At 41.9% G+C, this 26,598-nt stretch overlaps 3 protein-coding genes across 15 annotated transcripts in view; all 3 read right to left on the bottom strand.

Moving 5' to 3' along the window:
• Positions 1–6,974, bottom strand: part of PIGQ (phosphatidylinositol glycan anchor biosynthesis class Q) — a 31,535-nt gene extending 24,561 nt beyond the window's left edge. Inside the window, exon 1 of one of the 5 annotated variants that reach the window (XM_039349937.1) lies at positions 6,725–6,974. The gene's annotated coding sequence lies outside the window, so the exon portion shown is untranslated. Of the gene's footprint in view, positions 1–1,729; positions 1,751–5,606; positions 5,781–6,724 lie in introns of those variants that run through there. The other 4 variants (XM_039349936.1, XM_039349940.1, XM_039349939.1 and 1 more) reach the window with 4 other exon arrangements.
• Positions 6,975–12,451: 5,477 nt separating this feature from the next.
• On the bottom strand, positions 12,452–18,621 carry NHLRC4 (NHL repeat containing 4). 4 transcript variants are annotated; one of them, XM_039349962.1, is made up of 3 exons: positions 17,782–18,621; positions 15,125–15,292; positions 12,452–13,640 (listed from the first exon to the last, which is right to left on the bottom strand). In XM_039349962.1, the coding sequence occupies exon 3, from the start codon at positions 13,637–13,639 to the stop codon at positions 12,581–12,583; it is 1,059 nt and encodes a 352-aa protein (XP_039205896.1). In that variant the 5' UTR covers position 13,640; positions 15,125–15,292; positions 17,782–18,621; the 3' UTR covers positions 12,452–12,580. The 4 variants fall into 4 exon arrangements, with proteins under 4 accessions (XP_039205896.1, XP_039205895.1, XP_039205898.1 ...); XM_039349961.1 differs by having other exon boundaries at positions 17,809–18,621; XM_039349964.1 differs by having other exon boundaries at positions 18,152–18,621.
• A 3,443-nt stretch (positions 18,622–22,064) lies between these two features.
• The window catches only part of PRR35 (proline rich 35), a 52,335-nt gene continuing 47,801 nt past the window's right edge, over positions 22,065–26,598 (bottom strand). For 5 of the 6 annotated variants that reach the window (XM_039349931.1, XM_039349934.1, XM_039349932.1 and 2 more), the window contains one exon: positions 22,065–24,998. In XM_039349931.1, coding sequence (XP_039205865.1) covers positions 24,113–24,998 — 886 coding nt within the window. In that variant the 3' untranslated portion in view covers positions 22,065–24,112. The remainder of the gene's footprint in view (positions 24,999–26,598) is intronic. The other variant, XM_039349929.1, reaches the window with a different exon arrangement.

Here is a 26,598-nt window from a genome sequence, read left to right as displayed (position 1 = left end):
TGCTGGATACAGTCCAGGAGGTTGTGAGTTCAAGTCCTTCCTTAGACAAATCACTCAGTGATTTTGAGTCTGTCTCAATCCAGCCCACTTTACAAGGTTGTGGGCAAAAGAGGAGGCAGGGACATTATGTATGCTTTCTTGAGTTGTACAAAAATAAAAGATGGAATATAAATAGAATAAATAGGTTTAGGCAGCCATCTCTCAGTTAATCACCCATTACAAAGGGGAGCTAAAGGCTCTCCCAGTTATTATTATTTTTTTCTCCAACTATGAAATGTGGATAGAGAAAGTGGCATCTTTCTACTGCTGCCATGGGAACAATTAAGTTAATTAATCAGACAATTAAACTAACAAGCACAAGGACTAGATTAATAAATCGGCTCAAAAGACAGTTGCAATTTATGGTTTCGAACTGGGGTTCTCCGAAAGAAAGAACTGTGTGGTCTAATTAAAAAGCAAGCATTTCAGCCGAGATGTTAAGTCAAGTACTGGTTTTACTCCAAAGGCATTTAAAATCACGATGCTGAGATGGCCCTCAAAAACAAGGAACACAGGTTCCTTTCTAAACCCCAGCATAATGCGGGGTGTTGCGTACCCACATTTTTGCAGTTAAAAGATAATTAAGTTCTTAATGGGAAGTTTCTATAGTGCCCAGCTGGAGTACCCAGCATTGAGCTGTAGTGGCACAGTGGTTAGAATGCAATATTGCAGGTTGACTCTGCCAACTGCCAGGAGTTTGATCCTGATTGGCTCGACGTTGACTCAGCCTTCCATCCTTCCGAGGTGGGTAAAATAAGGATCCAGATTGTTGGGGGCGATACCGCTAAGAGTGGGCTGTAAAGCACTGTGAAATGGTATATAAGTCAAAGTGCTATTGCTATTTAATCTTACAAGGCTCCAGTGTCCTTAGCAATAGCCTAACACCCCCCTTCCACCACCCCCCAAAAATAGTAGTTTAAGCTCTTTCATGATCACCAGCTTAATTTCATCAATACAGTCCTACAGAGAAGGCACAAAGCAGCAGTCAAAAAATTTCCCAAGGCTAGCTTTTGTACTCTCCTAGTTTTAGCAGCAATCCAGTATTTTCACTATTCCTGCTGTTGCTTCTTGCTGGGAGATCCAGCAGCTGGAATATATAGACTATTTAGCCGGGACAAGATCACATTGCCTGGGATGCGCAATGAGGAGACTAGTCTACATTGCACCCGCTACATTATATAGGTTTAGCCACCCCAGTAAACTGCTCGTATATAATTTAATTTTATACACAATTATATTTAACACTCATGCTGTGTGTTTTAAAAATAGTTTTATATTTTAAGGCATTGTACGTGCTGTTTTTGAGAATTTTGTGTATTGATGCCATGTTCTGTTACTATATAGGTAGTCCTCGACTTACATCATTTCATTTAGTGACTGTCTGAAGTTACAGCACTGAGAAAAGTGACTTAATACCATCATTCACACGACCACTGCAGCATCCCCACAGTCACATGACCAATATTCAGATGTTTGGCAACTGGTTCCTATTTATGACGGTTGTAGGTTCGTGGGGGAAGCCAGATTCATTTAGCAACCGTGTTACTGACCTATCAAATGCAGTGATTCACTTAACAATATTTTGGGCTGAAGTGTGGTCATAAGTCAAATAGTACTTGTAAAAAATAAATAAAATAAGAGCAGTCCAGCACCAGTGCACTTAGCAAGTCACACTGGTCCCATCACTTACCTCCTTTCTAACAAATGATTTGTCTTTTAGGTTTCTGCATTGAGAGAGAGATAGAGACAGAGAGAGAGAGAGACAGACAGAGAGAGAGAGAGAAAGACAGAGACAGAGAGACACAGAGAGACAAAGAGAGAGATAGAGACAGAGAGCGAGAGAGCGAGAGAGAGGGAGACAGAGACAGAGAGACAGAGAGGCAGAGACAGAGAAAGAGACACACAGAGAGAGACAGAGATAGAGAGAGACAGAGACACACACAGAGAGAGACAGAGACACAGAGAGAGACAGAGAGACAGACAGATGGAGAGACAGAGAGAGAGATAGAGACAGACAGAGAGAGAGAGAGAGAGAGAGAGGGAGGGAGAAAGCTAGCGATTCTGCCTGTGGCATATAGGAGATTCTATGAAGGACTGCAGAATTTCCTCTGTGGAAGACTCAAAAGAGGGAAAATATCACTTTATTTGGATTCTCCACCCCAATCTTTCTGTTTTCACTCTAAAATCCAAGGTGACCTCAAAACAGGTGATGTATGACCTTGGAACTAACAACTTCCTATCTTTTTAAGTAACTTAATAAACATTAAACTCAAATATTACAGTAAACAAGACCAGTTTACATCATCCAGCGTCTGCTGTCCTTCAGCACCTTTCCAAGGTTGCAATGCAAAAACCCTCGGGCTGTGTCCTCCGCGATAGATCCAATCAGCAGAATGTAAATGTTGGATTACAGCAGGTAGATTGGAAAGGATATCCTGCAGAAAAGGAAGTCTCTGCTGACTTTTCTGCTAAAATAAAGTACAGCTGATTCCTGACATTTTGCCCTGGAAAAGGGGCGATTCATTTGCATCGAAAATGCCTTGACTTATCCAGAAGAGGAAAAAAAAGTCAGCCTGTCAAATGGTGTTGCAGGAGGCAATGTCTGTTTCTGGATGAATTCCCAGTCTCTTGAGGCAGAAAAGTGGTGTCTGGTTGATACATGCTCTTTATCAGTGTATGGAGTTTATAAGAAAAGAAGGCTTACAGTTCCTGTGATGGGGTTATTTCTTCATCAGCCCTTTCATTTAGGAATGTGGGGCAGTTGTCAGTGTGGGTAAATGTTAGGGGTCAATTAATCTCCTGGCTTAGGAGGAAGAAACAGGAATAAGATTCATATGTGGTAACATTCCCACGGCAACTAGATAGAAATATATTGGGGGGGGGGAATGGACATTTGACACATGTGTGCTCCACAAAACTGTTTCCTGCCAAGTCTGCAACAGGACTATTTTTCTGTAAAATACTGGTACTTAAGCATATTGGTTCTTAAGCATGTGAGCATTAATGTTAGTGCTTAATTCTACCCAAGCCTAACCCATATTTACTGCACTGAATCCCCCAGTCTCCTTTTTTTCCCCAGCTATAACACATATATGCAAGGAGAAAGTGAGCAAGCGAACAAATAAAAACCAGTCACTGTTCACTAAGTCTTATTGTAGAAATGCCTCGATTCCACCTTGTTAGAAAAAAACAAGGAACTGGGTATCTTACATTTTGCTGGTGTTAAAGTTTGTGAACTTTAAAATTTTAAATAAATAATAATGCTCAAAGAAGGGGCATTAACAAAATGCATAGAAAAAGAGAAAAGTGTTGCAATTTTCAAAAAGTGCAAACAAATGTGAGAGAATAATAGGACCAGAATATATTAGGAAACCACAGAACAATTTCTTAGCCCTAAAAAGTTTGAGACTTTGTTTCTCAATGTAGATTTTTCTAGAGTAGCCAGAAAGATCAGTTGATAGCCAGGCTAGATTTAATGGTTAGATAGCGAGGCCTTATTTTTTTCTACAGCATTCAAACAATAATACATAACACATTTCCCCAATAATGTGAAGATTATTAATGTGGGCAGAAATCTCTATAGGTTGACAGCTACTCAATTTTAAAGCTCAATCATTGGCTAATTCCTTACATTAATGATCCATATTAGATGTTGCCACTTGCCCTTGTTTCCTCTTATGTTTCTCCAACAATATTTCATTAAATATGCCACATGACATTGTACTAGGTGTTTTCTTTGAGATATTTTCCAATAAAATGACAGCATGTTTGCATCATTCATCATCTTTAAATGTTAGTTTTTTAAAAAAACTGTTGAGACAGAAGACATCTAGAAGATGCCCGGTTTTGGGGATGCCATTAGCCATTCCCTGTCGTCTGCCTACACCTCAGACCAAGTAACTACAACTTTTAACAGTTATAAATTCAAATTACTGAGTGGAATCATGGAGACAAAACAAAATGGTATAGAACAGCAAAAGCCATGCTGTGTGTAGCTGTAGTTTTTTTAAAAAATGGTTCCTAATGAAGAATTATCAATTCCTAATAATAATAAAAATTATAAGAGGAGAAGATAACAAAAATGCAAAGACCTGCAAATAGAAATAGAAAGACTATGGCAAAAGAAAGCAAAGGTAGTACCAATAGTCATAGGCACCTTGACTGCAATTCCGAAACAACTGGAGCACCACTTGAACACCATCGGCATTGACAAAATCACCAATTGCAAAAGGCAGTTTTACTCAGAGCAGCTTACATCCTGCGACAATACCTTTAACACCATCAAACATTGACATCTATCTATCCCAGGTCCTTAGGAAGGACTCAATAGGTGGATAAAATGGCCAAATCCAGTCTGAATATCTGGCCAACTATACAACAAACTATAACAGATGTGTTGGGAACAACCCCAAAATATCTCAAGCACCACTGAACACCAATGCCACTGACAAAATTATCATTGATTGCTAAAGGCAGCTTTGCTCGGAACAGGTTACATACACCCTGTGACAAGACTTTAACACCATTAAACAACATCTGCCTATGCCAGGTCTTTGAGAAGGACTCAATAGGTGGATAAAAATTATAAATATAGTCTAGACTTCTGGCTGATTGTGCTACAAACCATAAGGAAAGTTTTTTTAAAAAAAAGTAAAAGGAAAGGTTTTTAAAAAGCTAAAGAAAAGTTAAGCAGATCTGAAGGATAATATTTTATCCCTTACTTAGTAGTTGAAGAATGAACATCTGTGGAGTCCATTTGCCTAACCTTCATACAGGGAAGACATTAATAGAGTCCTGACTGTTGGACCAGGGTGCTTGGAGGACCCCAGTGGGAGCTAGATGGTTCCCCCCCCAAAGAAGCAAGCCCAAAGATGTTCAGCTAAAGACCCCACCTCAATTATCCTCCCCAAAGACTCCATGCCAAAGGCTCTCCCCTGAAGACCCCACCCCAAACATCATCCCCAAAAGATCCTCTCCCCCAAAGAACCCAATTCAAAAATCCACCCCAAATACCCTCCACAAACAATGTCCTCCAAAGTTGCCAGGAAAAGAGACCCCTACCCCAAATATCCTCCCCCGAAGACCCCTCCCCACTCAAAGATCCACCCCAAACACTCCACACCAAAGACTTTCTCTCCCCAAGACAGCAATCCCAAGCATCTTCCCCCAAAAGATCCCACCCCGTTTCGGCTTAACCCAAGGCAGACCCCAGCCCTTTTGCAATCTTCCCCTGCAGAGTCCCTCCCGACCAACAGGCGACTCTCCTCGCCCACCTGCTGCCCATGACGGCGCTTCCAGGACTCAACTCGGGAACCCTGGGTGGCCCAATTCACACAACCCCGTCCCCCACCACCCCTGGGTTTGATGCCTAAGACAGGCGCCCCACCCACCGGGGTCCTACGCCGGTGAAAGGCCCACAATCCCAGAGGGACCCCTCCCATCGTGGTTTATTCAGCAAATTCAGTTTAAGCGTGCCTGTGCAGGGACGCTAGGCAAAAAAAGGGCCACCGCGTCCCCTTTTGCCCCCGTTTCAGGGAAGAGCTCTCCCGCCTGTTCCCCAAACGTACCCCCGCTCGCTTCTGCTGCCCCCAGAAACGCGGAAAAGGGAGAAAAGAGCCCGCACCGCCTGACATTCAACTCATTTCCGGGTGCTACTGGCCGGTTTCTAGGAGACGCGGTCCGCCCCTTCAGAAACGTCCGTGACGTCCTTGCCTAATAGCCTTCCGGCGACCTCCCGCGCTCGCCTACATTGAGTTCCGCCTCGCCGCGCTTCTCTTTGGCGGAACGAGACGCTCCGTTTCCCTCCGCAATTCGTGCTTTTTTGAAACCGATCCAGCTATTTATTTCAGATATTTTTTATTACTCCTTCTTCCCTCTCACCAGCAGTTCGACCTATTTTTATGGCCAAAAAAGCTGCTGTTTTAGTTTTGTTCAATGAGGAGTCCTCCTCCCCCCCCCGCTTTTATTGTTATTGTTGGACAACATCAAAGTTAAACAATAACAATAATAAAAAGTTAAACCGTAACAATAAAGGCGGGTCGTTCTTCTGCAAATGCTGAGTTTCCCATACGTTGCCCCTCGGAAACAAATCCACTGAAAGCAAATGAAGAAGCGGAAGTTTGTGCCTTTTGGAGACAGTCAAATGTAGTGTTTTTCAAATTTGGCAACTTGAAGAGGTGTGGACTACAACTCCCAGAATTCCACAGTCACACAAGGTCGCTGGCTGGGGAATTCTGGGAGTTCAAGTCCACAGTCAAGTTTCAGAAAGACTGAAATAGAAGACCAGTAACATAAAAGCCGTACTAGATCAGTCAAATTGGTTAAAAAAAAATCTGAAAATTCTCAAAGATGTTTTCTTACATCCTACAAGTACACAATCACCTGTTAAGACATTTTACTTTATATTTTTTACCATAGATAAAGTAAAAAACAAACTGTGACTTTGTTCTAAAGCAACTTGGTTTTGGCTTCAATGATCTTTTGTAGCTTATTAAATTCACATATGCAGTGATTACACCCATGCACACAACCATAGAATAGAACTTGCAAATTTATCCTTGTACAGCGTATAATTAGATGCCACAATACAAACACTACAGCCACAAAATTTCACTAACCATCCACACACATATGAAATGCAGTTTGTTTAGATCAGGCATGAATTTGGCTTTTGTTTCATACTGACCTGATTAAATGTACAGTAATGCAGAAAGTGGAAGGTCTGGTAGCGAGCTTTCAAATTGCCAAATGGTCTCTCCTTACTGCAATAAGAACATTTCCTCCGCAAAGTGAAATTAACTGTCCACACCCTGGGCAGAACACACAGCTTCCTTTCAATACAAGGTCTGCATCTTCCATTTTCCTGATAAGCTTCATGCCATCTCAACTGATATCTCATTAAGGATTCGCCTTGTCTGCTTCCAAAACGTTTTGTTGGGAGCTGATAACACTACAAAATGGCTCAGAATCTTCCTGTACGCAATTCCCTCTTTAATATCTGTCTTTGGTCCTGTGACTATATGTCTTTTATTATAAAAAGACAGACCTTCATTATAGAAAGTTATCCTTTAGATTTGTTTATTTTTATTTATTATTTATTTTTCAAAACCTCACTTTTGCCCTTTATTGTGGTCATTTTACTGGACAAATGGTTCTGTGTAATGGGCAGTCTGACTGCAGAAATCCTTTTTAATCCTTGCTCCTTATAACTTCATAGCTTATTAAGCTTTTTATTTTTATTAGAATATGCATTTTTGTAAAGGTTTTCTTGGTTTTGCTCTCGAATTTTGCTTTGTAAGGCAAAGTTATTGCCTTACAAATATTGCTTTTATACTTATCTTCCTCTTTCAGATTTGCTCTTTCTTCAGGTTTGCCCTCAATTTTTTTTTGCAAGAAAATATGCTTACTATACTTTTGGGAGAAAATGTTAACAGTGTACTCATATCAAAACTTTGCTAGGCAGAAGCATTGAATCTTTGGGATGAAAGAAAAAAACCTTTCTTTATATTAGCTAGATTCATATTATATTAACTTATGTTTAAATTTATATAGCTGCCTATCTCACTTGTGAGACTCTATGCAGTTTGCAAGTCGAAAACAGCAAAAAATAAACTGGCATAAATAAAATGAAAAACAATTAAAACAACAAATCAACAGATAAAACCACAGAAGAATATCTTACACTCTTACAAACAATGCAGCCACTTTCAGCCTTACTATATTTATTTATGCTTCAGTGCTGGCTTAGTCAAACAAGTGGCTTACAATACAACTCTTACAGTACAATATTTTTTTTAACAAAATACAGGTACGATGCAAATCAGATTCATGGCTGGCTGAAGAATTCTGGGAGTTGAAGTCAACTCATCTGAAAACTGTCAAGGTTGAGAAATATTGTGTCAAGCTCGAGGCGCACATATGATGTTGCCACCATTATTGCTTCTCAGCTTGCCAACGCACTAGGGGAGAGGATAGGGAAAAATGAAATGCAGGCTCCAGACAACAAGTCAGCCTGTGTGAACCAAGGACGTTTCAGCAGGTGTTGGCAAACACACAGACACTTTCTCATAACAATATTTTGACACTTGATTGGACCATGTGACTTGTACTAATAGGGGGAGGGAGGATTCTATACTTTAATTATAGTAGATTGCACAGGAAATAACCAGAGCTGGTTTTGCTTTCATCTGTGGCAAAATGATGTACTCAATAAAGTTTTGCATTAAGAAATTGGATTGTCTCGATGGTGCTTGATCAGTTGGGTTCATCAGTCGGAACCTAAAAGCTAAAAATTGGGCGTGCTCTCTCTTTCCAGGTCAAAATATTCTCATCAGTGCCATGTTAAAAAAAAAAAAAGTCTGCTTATCATCCACCCTCATTCTCCCATGGTCTCTTCTGACATTTCTCTTACTACAAAAAAGTCCATTAAGGAAGAAAAAGTTAATTATTGGAAAAATTGTCCATTTAGCACCAATTTCAGATTCTTCCCTTTCGGGTGCCATTTGTTGAAGTTGCTTTCTTTGTTTGGGCTGGGTCTTCTCTATGACAAAGGAAGCACTGCACATTATATTTCCTCACTAGAGTAGGTTGATATACTGTTGGACGAGTGAATGCAGATTTGATGAGGTGATGTGGCAAAGAAATTGATGCTTTGTAAAAGTAACACCGGTAGTTCTCGACTTTCAACCATTTGTTTAGGGAACATTCAACGGCACTGGAAAAAAGTGACTTATGACCAGTTTCCACACTTACGACGTTTGCAGCATCCCCATGGTCACGTGATCAAAATTCGGGTGCTTGGCAACTAGTTCATATTTATAACGGTTGCAGCATCCGAGGGGTGCGTGTCATGTGATCCCCTTTTGCGACCTTCTGACAAGCAAAGACAATGGGGGAAGCCAGATTCACTTAATAACCGTGTTACTGACTTAACCACTGCAGTGACTCCCTTAACAACTGTCTCATTTAGCAACAGAAATTTTGGACTCAGTTGTGGTCATAAGTTGAGGACCACCTGTGTAGAGGACAGTGGAGGATCCTATCCTGCCTTCCCTCGAGGTGAATAACTTGGATTGTCCCCAGGTATAATGTCAGGGTTGTAATGGGGCCTCACACGATATCTGAAGACTTTGACATCGTTGTCCCCACTATCGGTGACCAAAAGGGACCCCTCGGTGGAACAGGCAACGCCTGTCGGTCTCAGAAGACCTTTAGACACGAGACAGATTGGAGAACCGTTCTTCGGAAAGAGATGTACTTTCTGACGCTGCTCGTCGGCAACTATAATATTGCCTTCCTTATCGGCACAGATGCCAGCAGGATTGCCAAACTGGTGTCCGTATTTGCTGCTGATGGAAGAAACCAGCTTGTGGCCGCTGTCGAAGAGCTTGACTTCACCACATTCTTTTTTTTTTTTTTTTTTTTTTTTTTTTTTTTATTGAAAATTTTTACATTTTACAAAAACAAATCCCCTTCCCATACCCCCCCCTACCTCACCCCCCCCCCTTCCCAAGCTCCCAAACCCTCCCCTGGACTTCCCAGAGCTGAGTACAGGCTTAATTAAAAAAAAAAAAAAAACTTAAAACACTTTTAAAACCTAAACAAATTTAAATACAATCATCATTCTATATAAGCTCCCTCCAAAAACACAAATTTAAACATTACTTTCTTTGAATATCTATATCTATAATATAAAATCTAATTTCTCCCTCTTTCTTTATCCTAAAACGAAAAAATAAACCTACAAATCTTTGTTATACCATTAAAGCTAAATACTCTTAAAGAACTTAAAGTAAGTACATATTTCCTTCAATCTTCATAATCTTCTCTCCTATCCAAAAAGAAAAAAAAAAAAACAAAAACTTAAAAAACCTATAAGTCCTAAACAAATCTAAGCACATTTAATTAAACAAATTATTTTGTCTTAAAAATATTAATAATAATATTTAAAAACTAAAAACAATTTTAAATCCTAAACAAATCTAAATACAATCATCACTCTATATAAACTCCCTCCAAAACCACAAATTTTTAAAATTTAAAACATTAGAATCCACTCACTAAAATAAGCAAATTATAATCCCTTCAAAACACAAATTTAAACAATATTATCATTAAAGGTTCAAAAATTAAAACAACAAAGTTAATAAACACATTAAACATTTCAATCTTCACCAATAACTAATTCCATCCATAAAAAACTACATCCTTATCAATCTCAATTATATTAGTATTATTAATTATTCACATTCCAGTTTTTTCCATTCTCCATTCTTCCATTCTTCCATTTCCCTTCTCCATTCTTGTATCAAACTCGTAAGAAATGCTGCAAGTTCTGCCTTAGGAGACTGCTCCAAAATTCCTGAATCTCCCATCGACTCCGAAGCCAATAAGGGTTCCTTCAATTCCTCCTTGTATTGATCTTTACAATTGTAAGTTGTACAAGTTATCCTCTGCCCATTCCTCTCTTGTTGATGCCCCTCAGACTGAGATTTCCCCGTTTCCATTTCAGGCAACAATTCCACCCTTAAAGATTGCTCCAAAGACTTTGTAGGTCTAACATCTCCCAGAGAGTCAGAAACCACTAAATATGAAACTTCCTTAACCTTCTTCTGTTGCTGCTTTTCTTTGGGATTATATACTGCACAAGTTGTCTTCTGCTCCTCAACCTGGACTTGTTGATGCCTCTCACACAAAGATTCTCCAGTTTTCATAAATATAGGCTCTTCAAACTGTGATTCTACATTCTTTTCTTCCAAAGCTTTAAACTTAATTGATGGCGATGCACATACCCCCAGGACCGAAGTATAAAAATCTGTTGCTTGAGAAACAGTATTAAGTCTATAACATGTCCCCAGGTAATTCACCACCATTCCAATCGGAACATCCCATCTGAATGAAATTTTTCTCTTTTTAAGTTCATTTGCTAAAAAAGCAAACTCCTTTCTTCTTCTTAAAATTTTAGAGGGGATCTCTTTAAAAATTATAACATCTTGTGAAGCAATTTGAAATCTCTTCTTATAATAGGCTTGCACAATTTCATTGCGTAAAGATCTTTTACCAAAGTAAATTACCACATCTCTTGGCATATTCTTCTGTGCTGCCACCACAGAGTTAACCCTAAATAATTTTTCAATTTCATTAAGTATTCCCTCTTTTTCTTTATTCAAAATCAATGCAAAGTCCTTAGCAACCATCTCCTTCAGATCTCCTTGCAAAGACTCTCCCAGGCCTCTAATTCTTAAGGCATATTCCATTTGTCCATATTGAAGCATAAGAATCTAATTTTCCATTTCTTTTTCCATACTTTCAATTTTCCCCTCCATTATGTCCACTTTTTCAGCTACCTCTTCCACATGGGAGTTCACCTTTTCAAGAACAGAAGCAACACCTTCTAAAGCCAACACAAAATCTTGTCTCAAGATCTTATTGTTTTCCTCTAAAATCTTTTTCATTTCTGCCCTAATTTGAATTATAACATCTCCCATCATGTCTTGCAAGTCCTTCATAGTTATTAGCTGACCCCCAGAAGAGGGTGAAACTGTTAATTTAGAAGCTGTAGAAATCCCTGGACGCTTTGGAGCCATCTTAAAGAAAAACCTTTAGTCCTTCTTAAGAAATTATAAAAATTCCTTCAAAAATCATAACTCCCTCCAAAGAAGGTCATTATAATAAAAAGAAGAAAGGGAAAAAAAGGAAGAGAAAAAGAATTAAAAAAAAGTTTTACTCCTTCTTAAAAATTACAAAAAATTAAACAAAAAAAAAATCCTTCAAAAAAGGGTCATTACAATAAAAAAAAAGGGAGTTCAAAGGAAAAAAAAAGGGAGAAGAAAAAAAAAAATAATAATTAAATAAAAAAAGTCCGTTCCAAAAAAAATACTTAGAGATACCAAAAACAACCATTCCAATCATAAGGAAATAAAAAGAGAAAGGGAAAGGAAAAAAAGAAAAACACCAAAAAGCCTGCCGGTCAGCATTCTAACTTCCAGAAAAAAAAACACCGAGGAGTTTGCCGATCGCCATTTTACGTTCCCTTTCAACAAAGAAAAAAAATAAAAAGAGAGAATAAAAATAGAAACAAATCTTAAAACTTAAAATCCAAATAAGTCAAAGAAAGCAAAAACTAAATCCTCTACTCAGCTCTGTCCATTTAAAAAAAAAAACTCACCATTTCTCTTTAAGCACGGAGGTGTTTGCGGCGGCTCGTTTTGTCCCTGAGGACAAAAACAGCTGGGAAGCGGAGACAAGTCTGAACTCCGTGGGAGCACTCCTTTCACCCCCCCCCAACAAAAACTTGGGGGGTGCGAAAGAGGCTCTACCACTATTCAGACACTCTCTACCCCCCCCCTTTGCCCGGGAGGGGGATTTTGAACCGCTGAACAGCTGGTGTCTGCTGTTCATAGCGGTTCTTACACTTACCCAGGAGGACGGCTACAAAGTAGCCGCCATCACGCACGCAAAATCCACCGGAAGTCGACTTCACCACATTCTTCACTCACTGCAAACCCCCCCTCGGGGATCATGCACACGTAGCGTGGCCCGCTTAAGTTGGAGGTATAATGTCAGGGTTGTAATGGGGCCTCACACGATATCTGAAGACTTTGACATCGTTGTCCCCACTATCGGTGACCAAAAGGGACCCCTCGGTGGAACAGGCAACGCCTGTCGGTCTCAGAAGACCTTTAGACACGAGACAGATTGGAGAACCGTTCTTCGGAAAGAGATGTACTTTCTGACGCTGCTCGTCGGCAACTATAATATTGCCTTCCTTATCGGCACAGATGCCAGCAGGATTGCCAAACTGGTGTCCGTATTTGCTGCTGATGGAAGAAACCAGCTTGTGGCCGCTGTCGAAGAGCTTGACTTCACCACATTCTTCACTCACTGCAAACCCCCCCTCGGGGATCATGCACACGTAGCGTGGCCCGCTTAAGTTGGAGACGGAATGAGCGCTCTGCATCTTGAAAGCTCGGTCCAGGGCAAAGGTGTGGACTTTTCCTTCGGTGTAGTCAGCCACCAGTATCCTTCCTGAGGCTTCAACTGCAATCCCTCTGGGAGAGCAAAATTTCCCAATTCTTAGCCATTCCCCCTTGGAGAACGTGGAGCGGTCATTGAAGATGTGGACAGTTCCGTTCAACATGTCTGTGACAGCCACCATCCCAGCTCTGGTGATGGTCACGTCCTCGGGTAAAAAAACTGCCTTCTTCCATTCCACACAAGAGATGGACCGAAATGCCTGGCCAGAGTGATTAAGAATGTCGACTCTGGGTGCGTTCTCAGTAGTAATGTAGACCACTCCATCTGGAGAGCAGTGAATTCCACACACTGGTCCAAAGTGGCTCCGGTTGGGATTTGAGATCCTCCGAACCAGCTCGTCTTGCCGATAATAAAGGTGGTTTTTGATATTGTCGAGGTCATGGCAGATGACCCTAGCTTTCTCCACCAGCTGGTGAACTTGGTGGTCAGTCACCATGCCCATGCCTGGATGGTTGGTCAGGAGAGGACTAGCTTTCTGAAAAGTGGAATCTGATTTGACTTGGAGGGTGTAAACGGTCTTCAGAAGTTTCTCCTTGCGTTGCGTGTCTTCCAGGGTATAATCCATCCTTTCAAAGAAACAAACAGACACAAAAACCATCAACACAACCATCATACAGTCTGGGAAGGGTTTTGTGGGTGGGTGGGGGGAGATATTTCTGAAGACTACATTGAGAATGGGTAGAGGGCACAGTTTTAGAGGCAGAAGATTCCAAGTAAATGATATTTTCCACTAAGATGGAATGTATTTAAAGCCGAAGGGGTCTTTGGTATTCTCAGAGCTCGGTTGTTTTCTTGCAGATCTTTCATTACTAATTAGGTAACATTATCAGTGCTAAAAGGGAGAGGGGATTCCTTCCTGTTTATATGCTGTTAAGGCAAGCCACTTGTATATGAACAGAGAGCAAACCCCACTCCCTTATAGCACTGATGATGTTACCTAGTTTGGTAATGAAACGTCTGCAAGAAAACAACTAAGGTCAGAGACCACCAAGGACCCCACAGTCTTCCTCCTCCTCCTCCTCCTCCTCCTCCTCCTCCTCCTCCTCCTCCTCCTCCTCTCCACAGACCGCACTTCCTTCTAGGACTGATGATGTTCCCTAGATGGCTAATGAAACATCTGCAAGGAAACAACCAAGCTCAGAGAGCACCAAGGATCCTACAGACATCGTCCTCCTCCTCCTCCTCCTCCTCCTCCTCCTCCTCCTCCTCCTCCTCCTCTTTCTTCTCTTCTTCCTCCTCCTCTCCACAGACCGCACTTCCTTCTAGGACTGATGATGTTTCCTAGATGGCTAATGAAACATCTGCAAGGAAACAACCAAGCTCAGAGAGCACCAAGGATCCCACAGTTCAACAAATATCCCCCTCTATCATTACTTAAAACTAACCCATCATCCCTCTTCTGCTTCCTGTCCTTGGCCTTTACTTGCTGGATAGAATCTGAAACCTAAGCTAGCCTACAGGTAGTCCTTGACTTATAGCTATTTGTACAGCCAGTGCCTAAAGTTACCATGCTGCTGAAAAAAATGATTTAGAAATGGTCTTGGCATTTATGACCATCGCAGCATCTCTGCCGTCACACACTCACAATTCAACTGCTTGGAAACAGTTGGGCTTTTAGGAAAAAAAATGCGGCACCCAGCAGTCACATGATCACCCTTTGGGATCTACTCAGCAGACTTCTGACGTGCAAACTCAACAGAGAAGCCAGCAGGGAGCGTCACAAGTCACGATCCTGTGAGGCTCCACTTAACGACTGCGCCACTTAAGAACAAAATTCCCAGTGCTTATTACAGACATACGTCAAGGATCATCTGGAGAATTGTCCTAAAATCCAAGTGATTCCCATGCTGGGGAACAGCCTTCCTTCACCACCCTTTTACCACCTGCATAACACCAGTTTGAGGAATTAGAGAAGGATTTTACACAAGCGGGCTTCACACCCAACAATACCGTTGTGTAATGCAATCACCCAGTTGCCCACCTCTTCCAGCAAGTTTCAAAAAGCAAGTAGCCCAACTTTAACCAAGCAAGCATTCCCAGTTTCATTTACCTGTGGTCCAGGTAGAATAAATAATGTTCTGCTCTTTACCTTCTAACAGCAGGTTAGAAGGATCTGTTTCTTGTAATACACTGGTGAAATTAGTCACCTAGGGCTTTGTTGTTAGTGACAGGAATTTCCTTTGCTGACCAATACTTGTGTCAATAGGATAGTTTTACCCTGTAAACACAAAGACGCCCACATGAAATACAAAACACAAGGCTTCTTTATTGCATTTAGACAGCCTAAGGTGGAAATGGTAAATGAAATTACATTAGCTGCCTAGTATCAATCTATTATTCTATGCCAGATCTTTAAGGTTATAATATACAAGCTAGGTTCACACTTTTAAGTGTCTTGGGGAAACTCAACTTTTGTGCCTCATAAATCAAGTTTTTTTTGCCTTAGTATGATATAGGAACCATGATAGGAATAGACAGACAGACAAATAGTTCAAAGAAAGGATAGCTGAGCACAATGTGTGGGGTCCGGCCTCTTTCTCACAAAAGTATTTCTGTCCCCAGTGTTCAGATATATAAATCTGCAAAAACTTTATTAGAGGAAGAACCCACTAGTAGAACATAGAATAACAGAGTTGGAAGGGACCAATCCTCTGCTCAAACAGGAGATCCCTTACTATTTCAGAGAAATAGCTGCCAATCTCTTAAAAACTTCCAGTACTGGAGCATCCACAACTTCTGTTTCATTGACCGATTGTTCTCACTGTCAGGAACTTTCTGCTTAATTCTAGGTTGCTTCTTTCCTTGATTAGTTTCCATCCATTGTTTCTTGTCTTGCTCTCTGGTGTGTTTTTGGCCAATAGGTTGACTCCTCCCTGTTCCCTGTGAGCCCTTTTAGTACTGGAAAATTGCTATCGTATCGTTTGTAGTTCTTCTCTTCGTTAGACTAGACATACCTAGTAGTTTGAGTGAGATCCAAGAAACCTTGATTCAAGTTCTTTCCATTATTATAAACTTCAGTAGCTGCCTTGGGCCACTTTCCTCCCCCACCGTAGCTTGGCAGCAAGGGCCATGTGGTCAAGAAGAAGCAGGATTGTGGTCCAGATGGACGGATGGGATTTTTAACAATGATCAATGAGAAAGTGAAGTAATAAGTAATAATTTGATCCCCGCTGCCTGGTGGGTCATAACCCAGGAACTGGCAGAAAGCCAAATTGGGAGCTTCTTGTGGAGGCCCAGAAAGCTAAGGGCTTTAGAGGGGCCATCTGGTGACTTCTAAACAGGCTGGGACAAGTCTTCATCTCTAGAAAGGTGAAGGAATGCCTGAGGTGTTCTTGATATGTTTATCTCAGTGATTAAACTCACAACAACTGTACAAAAGGTCAGAGTTGGTTGCCGAGTGCCATTGTTTTCATAAAACAAGGAGGAAGCAGAATAAAAATACAGCTTCCCACCTGCTTCCTGGATCTCCAGCTGAGCCCACTCAACTTACCTGTTGGGTTGAGTTACTGAATTCTTACAATAAAACCAGTTCCGGACGGAAGCCTTCAGCTCCGTGCCCAGTGGTGAAGATCTGAGACTGAACTTCACACTTCATTTTAAGCCATAACGTGGTTTGGTTGCAATGCCCACTTTTGCATCTTATAAACTCTGGTTGACGGATTAGCAGGTATGATAAACAAGGTTATTCATGTTTATTAATATTAATTCGTTAATATTAATGGTTCAACCAACCATGCACTGACAACCGTGCTATCTTTTAAGTCAGCTTGTTTCAGCCTGGGCTTTCCTGTCGCCTTTGGACTGCATCTCCAATAATTTTCTGCTAGTGTGCCTTTTGGCAATGCCTGGTGAGAATTCTTGGTATTGTAGTCCGAAGCTCATATAGAAGATGCCTTTTTGAGATTTATTTATTTTTGAGAATTATTTTTAATTTGTAACTAGGTGCTTTAGAGGACCTGATTCAACAAGGCTCCAGGTCATTAATAATGGTTTACAAACTATCTGGATTGTAGCTAGGCCAAACAAAAAACCAACCAACCGTGTTTTGGGCAAAACACGCTGCGCAAAGTCCAGATGAATGCTTTGTTGCAGTTTCATCGGATGAGCACTAGATGGGGCTGCCCAGCCAAACAATCAAAGAGAAATAATTGGCCTACAATTATTCTTCTCCAGGATGAGGATATTTCTGTAACAAAAAACGCTTCTCTGTCATTTGTATTTTAAAATTAGAAAACTTGCACAAAGCTGAGTGTCTATTAAGCCTGCCAGGCATGAAAGAGTTTAATTTGGAAACAAGGAGGAAACAGCTTCCTTCCAAAGGAAGGATAATCAACAATCCAACAAGTCTCCAACAAGTCTTGCCTCCCCAAGTCCCTTGTTGAGAAGGGTGAAACCAGTCAATCAATCAATCAATCAATCAATCCATCAATCAAATAAAATTAAGCAGAAGGGTCATTTCCAAACATACACCAAATCCATAGGTCAATTTTCTCAAACCTTGGCAAGTTTCAGACGAATGGACTTCAACTCCCAGAATTCTCTAGCCAACAGGCAAGGGAACTCTGGGAGTTGAAGTTCCTTCATCCCTAGCTTGTTGGCTAGGGGATTCTGGGACCTGAAGTCCCCACTTCTTCAAGGTGGCAAAGCTGAGAAACTCTGTTACAGGTTTTACAAAGCTTTTCTCATATTCGTGCGAAGTCAACACACATTGCTAAACTTGACATCCGTGCATACTTGCGTAAACCATGGTGGCGGCCTTTGTTGTAAATCCAGCCAACTGCACCTTGTTCAAACAACCTAATTAAAACCAACAATGGTTTTGCACTGTTGAAGGAAAAGTCTTCATCATGGTTCAGTCCAGTCCAGTCCAGCACGCTGGGAGTTGAGTCCGCAAGTCATAAAAGGGCCAAGTTTGAAGACTCCTGCTCTAGGATTTTAGAAGAAGGCTTGGTGGCGATTCCTTCCAGGGCTGATGCTGCTGTTTTCAGTCTCCTCATTGCAGGGAGAGCTTTCCTATCAAGTCTGCAAATTTTCAGTTAACCACTAGATGGCGCTAAAGAGTTAGCCATTTCCATACCTCTGAGCTGCCCTCTGGTGGCGCTCTGAAGTTCTGCAGCTCTTGATGCAGCAGGACCTGCGAGAATTTGGAAAGCCGGTTTGATTCCCTTGTTCAGGCACAGATTTACCCTGGGCCGTGTTGGCTGCAGAATCTGTCAAGAGCCATTTCCTTAGCAGCAGAAGGTGGCCGCCATGGACGAAGAGGCACAAAGCAAAAGCAGGCGAGGTGACTTTGAATGCTTCGGAGCAAAGCAGGCTTCCATCTTCGCTCACCTGAGACCAACCCAGATGCCTATCAACCCTCCAGAAGGCTGGCTATCAGATGCCTTCAGGTTGACCAAACCACCGTGTAATGGGCTGGCGCTGGAGAGAGCTGGGTGCCCGCAGGGACTGATGAGAGGCAGGATAAGAGCCTGTGAGTTCTTCGACCCCTATTCCATTATTTCAGCGTAAAGCTAAATGCCTTTGCTTTTTGAACTTGGGAGTCTTGTTGGCCTCATTCACTCTCTGCCCTCCACCCTGCAGCCTGCAGCGTCACAACAATTCTCTCCCTTTCGCCTCATTTTACCTCCCTGCCAGCTATGTTCTGGCTGTTCTGGGTAGCTTTTTATTTTTTTGTCCTTTTGTTCCAGTTAAGAACAAACACACCCAACGTGCTTATTGACATCAGCCGTTGACCTTGGCCATGTTGGCTGGGGCTGGAATCCAGAATAGAGAACAAAACACAGGTAGTGCTCAACTTACAACTGTTCATTTAGTGACCAAAATTACAACCGCCCCCCCCAAAAAGTGGCTTATGGCTGTTTTTTTTTACACTTACGCCCGTTGCAGCCGTCCCTGGGGTCATGTGATCAAAATTCAAATGCTTGGTAATTGACTCGTGACGGTTGCTGTGTCTGGGGGGGGGGTGTCACGTGTTCCCCTTTTTGTGACCTTCTGATCAGCAAAGTCAATGGGGGAAGCCAGATTCACTTCACAACTGTGTTTCTAACTTAACAACTGCGGTGATTCAATTTTGTGGCAAGAAAGGTCATAAAATGGAACAAAATTCAGCGGACAACTGTCTTGCTTAGCGACAGAAATCTTGGGCTTAGTTCTGGACGTAAGTTGAGGACTACCTGTAACAGAATCGGAAGGGACCTTGGAGGTCCAAGCAGGAGATCCGATATCATTCTGGACAAAGGGGTTAGCTTGGCCAGTTTTCTGGGGCTTCGTATGTTCTGTAAATCCAGACTCTTTTATTCGCCTGCTGTTCAGCAATTGCATAAATCTGGCAAAATGGAGTAGTTCAGTCATCAGATTAAGTAGGCCTGAGAATTCACTCAATCAGTGAACCAAATATTATATATTCTTAGGTGAACTTGGTTTAGAGAATAGAATAGAGCTGAAAGGGACCTTGGAGGTCTTCTAGTCCAGCTCCCTGCTCAAGCAGGAGAACCTATACCGTCTCAGACAGGTGATTGTCCAGTCTCTTCTTAATAATCTCCAATGATGGAGTGCCCGCGATTTCTGGTGGCGAGCTGTTCCACTGGTTGATTGTCCTCACTGTCAGGAAGTTTCTCCTTAATTCCAAGGTTGCTTCTATCTTTGATCAGTTTCCAGCCATTGTTTCTCGTCCTTCCCTCTGGTGCTCTGGTGAACAACCTGGCCCCCTTCTGCCTTGTGGCAGATACCGAAATACTGCTATCCTGTCTCCCCTATTTCTTCTTTTCTTTAGCCTAGCCAAACCCAAGTCCCACAGCCGTTCTTTGTATGTTTTAGTCTCCAGGCCTTTGATTATCTTAGTTGATTTTCTCTTCATTACTCACCTTGGTAGCATCATCTGTGCTAGAAGGGAGTGGGATTTGCAGGGAGGAGGAGGATTGTGGGGTCCTTGGTGCTCTCTGAGTTTGGTGGTTTTTTTGCAGACGTTTCATGACCCACCTAGGGAATATCATCAGTGCTAGAAGGAAGTGGAGAGGAGGAGGAGGAGGAGGACTGTGGGATCCTTGGTGATCTCTGAGCTTGGTGGTTTTCTTGCAGACATTTCATTACCCATCTTGGTTGCATCATCAGTGCTAGAAGGGAGGGAGGTTTGTTTTCTGTTTATATACAGAGAACTTGCCCTGTCAGTGTTGGTGGGTGTATTCTTGGTAGTTCCTGAATCTGACTGTTATTTACTGTTAGATTGTTTGTCTGAGTTGGTTATTCCTTGATTGGGGTAGTCTTATGGTTTGATTTGCAATAATGTAAGATGCAAGCGAGTCCTTATGATTATGAGTGAGGCAGCCCTTACACCAAAGTAAAATACTGATGTAAACCTTCTCTTAAATTATTTCAGTTGTCTTTAAAGGTACTTGTGGACCTTTAATGGTATAGGGTTTCCTGCTTCCTCCAAGGTCCCTTCCAACTTTATTATTATTATTATTACTGCCATATAAAGGACTATAAAATACAGAGAGGATGAAAGAAGGAGAAATTTGAGAGCAAGGATATTTAGGATATAGTTGGGGAACTGGCGATAAATGCAAGGCAGAATTGAAATCATAATATGCCCTGGAGATTACCTTATGCGAATGGATCTGTGCAATAAAAATACAGGCAGTCCTTGACTTACGACCACAACTGTGCCTCACACCTCTGTTGCTGAGACAGTAAAGTGAGTTTTGCCGCATTTGATGACCTTTCTTGCCACCAGTTGTGAAGTGCATCATTGCAGTTGTTAAGTTGGCAACAAGGTCATTAAGGGACTCCAGCGTCCCCACTGACTTGGCTCGTCAGAAGGTTGCACAAAGTGATCACGGGATAATGAAACAGTCATAAGTACGAGTCAGTTGCCAAGCGTCCGAATTTTGATCATGTGACCACGCAGATGCTACAATGGCCTTAAGGGTGAAAAACGGTCATGTGTCCCTTTTTTCAGTGCCATTGTAACTTGGAACGGTCACTAAATGAATTATAAGTCACGGACTATTCCCTAGTACTTTTTGGCACAGCAATTCCCATCCCATCTGCTCATCTGCTACCTATGTTTAACTTCATTATATGTCCCCTAAATATTCATTTCTATTTGCTAAAGAAAATGGAGATGAGGAAGATTTAGATCAAGATTCTCCTAAGTGGTCAATATCAAACCCTAAGGACCGATGGCTATCCATGATTGCTGTTAATGTTATCATTATTCATATTACAATTAAGGTATTTATTAAATTAGTTTCATATAATAAATGTTTGAAGATTAAGGAACAATCAGGGGTTGATGAGCTGAAGAGTTTGGGGACCCCCGATTTAGATGAATTTGAGATGAACAGGCATTGGTGCTACTATGGCAGTATCTTCTAGCAGAACAGAATCCATATTATATCATCACAGAACAGAACAGAACAGAATAAATGAGTTGGAAAGGACCTTGGAGATCTTCTAGTCCAACTTGCTTAAGCAGAAGACCTTCTACTATTCTGGACAAATGGCTGTCCAATCTCTTCTTGAAAACTTCCAGCGATGGAGCACCCATAACTTATGGAGGAAAATTTTTCCACTGGTTAATTGTTCTAACTGTCAGGAACTGTTAGTTCTAGGTTGCTTCTCTCCTTGATTAGTTTCCATCCATTGCTTCTTGTCCTGCCTTCAGGCGCTTTGGAGAATAGCCTGACTCCCTCTTCTTTGGGGCGGCCCCTGAGATATTGGAACGCTGCTATCATGTCCCCCCTCGTCCTTCTCTTCATTAAACTAGACATACCCAATTCTAGCAACCGTTCCTTATATATGTTTTAGCCTCCAGTCCCCTAATCATCTGTGTTGCTCCTTCTCTGCACTCTTTCTAGACCCTCAACATCTTTTTTATATTGTGGTGATCAAAACTGGATGCAATGTTCCAAGTGTGCTCTTACCATTATAAAGTAGTACTTCACAGAAAGATTTCCCATTCAAACGTTAGCAAAGAGGCTCGGACATTAACTTCCAAATGTTTTTAATTTAACTGTCTATATTTTTGTACAAGTTTGTAACGGTGGACAATAAATAACACGTGAATGCTCTCTCTCATTCTCTCTCCTCAGAACACCATTCCACATTATAAATAAATAACCTTAGGACACACCTTCTCCACTAGTGATTGTCAGTGGTTGACACAACAAGTGCAGTGGAAATTTGCCCCAGCGTTGACTGAAGGGTTACTTTTCAGAGATGGTTAGAGCGATGGGTATGTCATCGGGGCATAACACAATTCAGTCTGATGACAAGGAACCCTTACGAAAGAAAAGCAAAATACTGCAGTGGATGCTTTTATTTCATCCCTAATTTTTGTGTGCCTTCACACTCAACTTCAGAAGTGCATTATTACTGCATCCTCAGCAAAAGCGTTGAATTCTGTGCTGATGAATGTTAGTTTTGGCCAGTGGTGGGATTCAAATATGTGAACAAGCGGTGCTCTGGGTGGATGCCGCTTCCACAAGTCCGTTCTGGGCCTGGGAAACAAAAAAATTAGCTACCGGTTCTGCTGAAGTGTTATGAACTGGCTGAATCCCACCACTGGTGTTGGGTGCCTGTACTGATACTCCAGTGCTACTCACTGAGATGGTTGGTCATTGATACTTCTAGTAGGCATTTTGCAATGTTCAGAAAAATATCAAAGAGCACAGGAAACCCTTGATTCAGGAAACTGTCCTACCGATGTTTAGCTAGAAAGCTAGTAGGTCAACCAGTTCTCCAGTTGTCTCCAAGAGAGCCTTGCTTCCTTTTCTATAATCATTTTGTCTTACAGAAGGTGGAAAGTTTGACGAGGTCCAGTGTAACTGTCTTCTCAATCCCTCTAATTTGAGGGCAGAGATTTTGCTTGGAAAGGTCTAACTCGTTTGTGAAAAAGCCAGCACGATTATGCCTGGAGCAGGGATGATTAAATCAATCTGCAATGTCTAGAAGATGATCTCTCGTGCAAAAGCTTGTCAAGAAGGAGAAAAGCTTAGAAGCGTGCTCTACTAGCCTTTACAAAGCTGCAGGAAAAAAATAATAATTAAATGGTTCCCCATCCTTGTTCAAAACTGAGACAATTTATATGGTGAATTCTGGAGGAAGAATTTAAATCAAAAGAAGACTTTAAAGTAAAGCAGGGGCTAGGAATGGGATCCATTTAGAGGAACCTGGACAATTGTTCAGGAACTTAGCGGATTCTGAAGAACCGTGGTTTCTCATGCAAGTTCTTTAAACGTTTTCTGCTTTTAAAAAAGGCAACTGGGACTGTAGTTAATCCGCAATTTATCTTGCAGCAGTTTTTATTTGGATCAGAAGGACTATCATGGGCGCTGAATTCTTGGGAACAAGAAGGATATCCAGAAATAGCTCTAGCTTTGATCCCAAGGAGAAGATTTGGCATCAGACAATGCATTTTGCTCAATTGGCCAGGGGAAAAGATGGATTGGACCTTCTAGAATGCAAAGGCACCTGTCCTTCTGAAAAAACTTGTCACCCCTCTCTTACTCTCTCTTCCCACTGCACTCACCCTGTCCAGGTCTACGAAAAACTCGCCACAATCAACTTGCCACAGTCAACTTGCTGTGGCCAACTTACCGCAGCCAACGCCACGGGACAACTTGACATGGCCAATTTGCCACGGGACAATTCTACAATTATTTGAAAATAATTTTAAAATGTTTCAATTTTTGTCATTCCCATTTCGTTTTGTCTCTCCTTGGGCATCCTTCCTTTCACAATTCTATTCCACTATTTCTTCGGTATGAGTGTAACTCTTGTCCCGTAGCGAGTTGGCGGTAGTGGTTTGCCCCGTGGTGAGTTGTCCCCTTCCCCTGCAGATGCAATGAGAGACGTTAATGGAGAAATAGACCTTGCCAACAACTCGCATGTCATTCATAAAATGTGGACGAGAAATGCTTTATAAACCATCTGGATCCTCCAAGTTCGAAACACTACAGTGATGGACCAGGGGGTTTCCAGATTTGAATGTCTGTTTCTTCTGGCTCAAAGGGCAAATGTGAAGTTTTGGACTCTACACCTCACCAGTCTCACTGGGCAAATTGCAGGACAAAGAACATGGAATTGCCCGGCATCCTAATGGAGCTTCTTCAGTCACAGAAAGTGGTGGGGCTTGGTTGCCATTTGCTCTTCCATCGCTGCAGAGCAGGACACTGGAATCCGCCTCACATTTGGTAGTATGGCTATAGTAAGGTTCCATTACATGCCTGAATTCGAGTGGGACGTTAAGGGGAAGCACTTCGGCTTTGATTACAGCTCCCAGGTGGGTCTCGGAAGAGGAATTTCGGATGTTTTTGGAATGGCTCATCTTGATTAGCAGGTCGATGGTTTTGTTCTGAGTCTCAAGGAAACCATCTGATCTCTCTTCTAGACCAGCTTCACCCATCTCCAAACATTTATTGGTGGAACCCAGGTCTTTGCCTTGGACCTTCTCTCCTTGGATGGCAACCTTGGACTCTTTCTTGTCTTGGTGACTTTTCTCCGGATTTTTTGAAGACCTTTTCACTGAGAGATCCAAAGGATCATCGCTGAACTTGTTTGCCTTCTCCAGCGCCTGGTGGATATGGAAAAGTTCCTGCCGGACTTTGACTAACTGGTCCCTAAGTTGCTTCTGTGCAGGAGTGTCCTCTTTTGCCAAATGGGAGAGCTTCTTCTCTACCTCTTGATATTCTTCTAAGGTTTTTGACAAGTCTCCAATGAGCACGGTGGTCATCTCTTGGTCTCTTGGATCAACAGTTATGGTTTGATCGTTGCTTGGTTTTAAAACGGGCTGGTCTGAAGCGGTAATCATCTCGTAGGTCCCGGTTTTCTCCTGGCCTTCAGAGTGATGTTCATGAAGTTCTACCTGCCAGTGGTCCATGGACTTTGAAGCTTGTCTGGGTGTAACTTGCAAACCACTGCTGGTAGAAGGGTAAAAAGCAGACAGGAAAAAAAACTATCAATAAAATAGAACAAAATGTCAAAGAAAGGAATGTGCATGATCCATTATCTAATCATGATCTAAGCTTTTTTTCCATGTCTCAAATTGCAGACTATGGAACAGGCGAAGGGAAACCTGCAATCAACAGAGGCTAATGGTTACACACCGTACAAGGCCACTTCTTATATTCTGAATTTTTCACATACTAAACAGATCAAAGCAGAAACCGTGTCACCATCATTTCAACAGGACTCCATGACTTTTCTAAAAGCCAGAAGATTAGTTAGCACAGCAGAAGACACCCAGCTGGGACAGGAAGAGAGAAGACGTGGCTTCGTCATTCCTCAGGAAATGCATTGAATATATTTAAGGCCGTTATCCAATTAATCCATTTCTTGGATTCACACAAGACTTTCAGCCATCAAACCACCAACAAGGCCAGTTTTCAAAATGCTAGGAAATATAGCCATGAAGGATTTCAGTAGCCTGGGAAAAATAAGCTGTATGAATTCAACCAGTGGGTGACCCTGGCATAAACAGTGTGGTTGTGTTCGCAGCCAATCACTGGAGTTTGTAAACTACAGTTTATGACTTAGCTTGCTGAATGCTAGCCTTTATAAAACTCTCCCTTCCTTGTAACCTAGAGCTGGGGTAAAAAAAGAGACATACCAGTTTTGTTCTAGCTTGCTTCTAGCTAATCCAGGGGTCTCCAAACTTGGTAACTTTAACATTTGTGGACTTCAGCTCCCAGAATTCCTCAGCCAGCCATATTGGCTGGGGAATTCTGGGAATTGAAATCCACAAATCTTAAATTTGCCAAGTTTGGAGAGCCTTGGATCTAATCCAACCTGCCTTTGTTTCTCTGTTTCCTTGGGTCCATGAACTGGGGGAGAGGGTCTATTGCCAGCAGCCGATATCCCCCCCCCAACCTTGTTTATTTTTTTAATAAAAAGCTGAAGATTCTACCCACGCATCAGAGGAAGCTTTGAGGGGTACTTTCTCCTTTTGCATACACAGTACAGGTGGGAGAAAAATATGTTCCAAAGCCATAGAGAAAAGGTGTTTCATTCACAATCCAACCCCCAGCTCCCTCTTTTCCGAAGAGCAGGCCATCAAAACTTCGAGTTTGAATCTGAGTGGTGGGATCTCAGACTGGTTTTTGAACCGGGGGTGCATTCAGTATAAATGTGGTCATCCTTAAAACACCATAGGATGCCCAAATGTGGGAAGTTGAGAAGTTGGATTCTGGACCTCGATCTCTGAAAGGTTGTCCATCCCAGCTGGACAATAGACTTTATGCCATGTGCACGAATGGAGAGAAGAATGGACGCTGTCAAATCGTGGTGTTAGAGGAGACTCTTGAGGTCCATGGACTGCAAGGAGACCCCATCAGTCAACCTCTAAAGGAAATCCACCCGGACTGTCCTTTGGAAGGACAGTTAATGAAGTTGAAGCTCAAATTCTTTGGCTAATGAGAAAAGAGGACTCACTGGAGAAGACTCTGATGTTGGGAAAGATGGGAAGCCAAGGGAGAAAGAGACGGGCAGAGGTTGGGATGGTTAGATATGAACGTGAATTTG

Source organism: Crotalus tigris, unplaced genomic scaffold (genome assembly GCF_016545835.1).
Source record: "Crotalus tigris isolate CLP2741 ecotype Arizona unplaced genomic scaffold, ASM1654583v1 scf7180000018301.7375997, whole genome shotgun sequence".
NCBI classification, from domain to species: Eukaryota; Metazoa; Chordata; class Lepidosauria; order Squamata; family Viperidae; genus Crotalus; species Crotalus tigris.
This window is presented reverse-complemented; position numbering and strand designations above follow the sequence as displayed.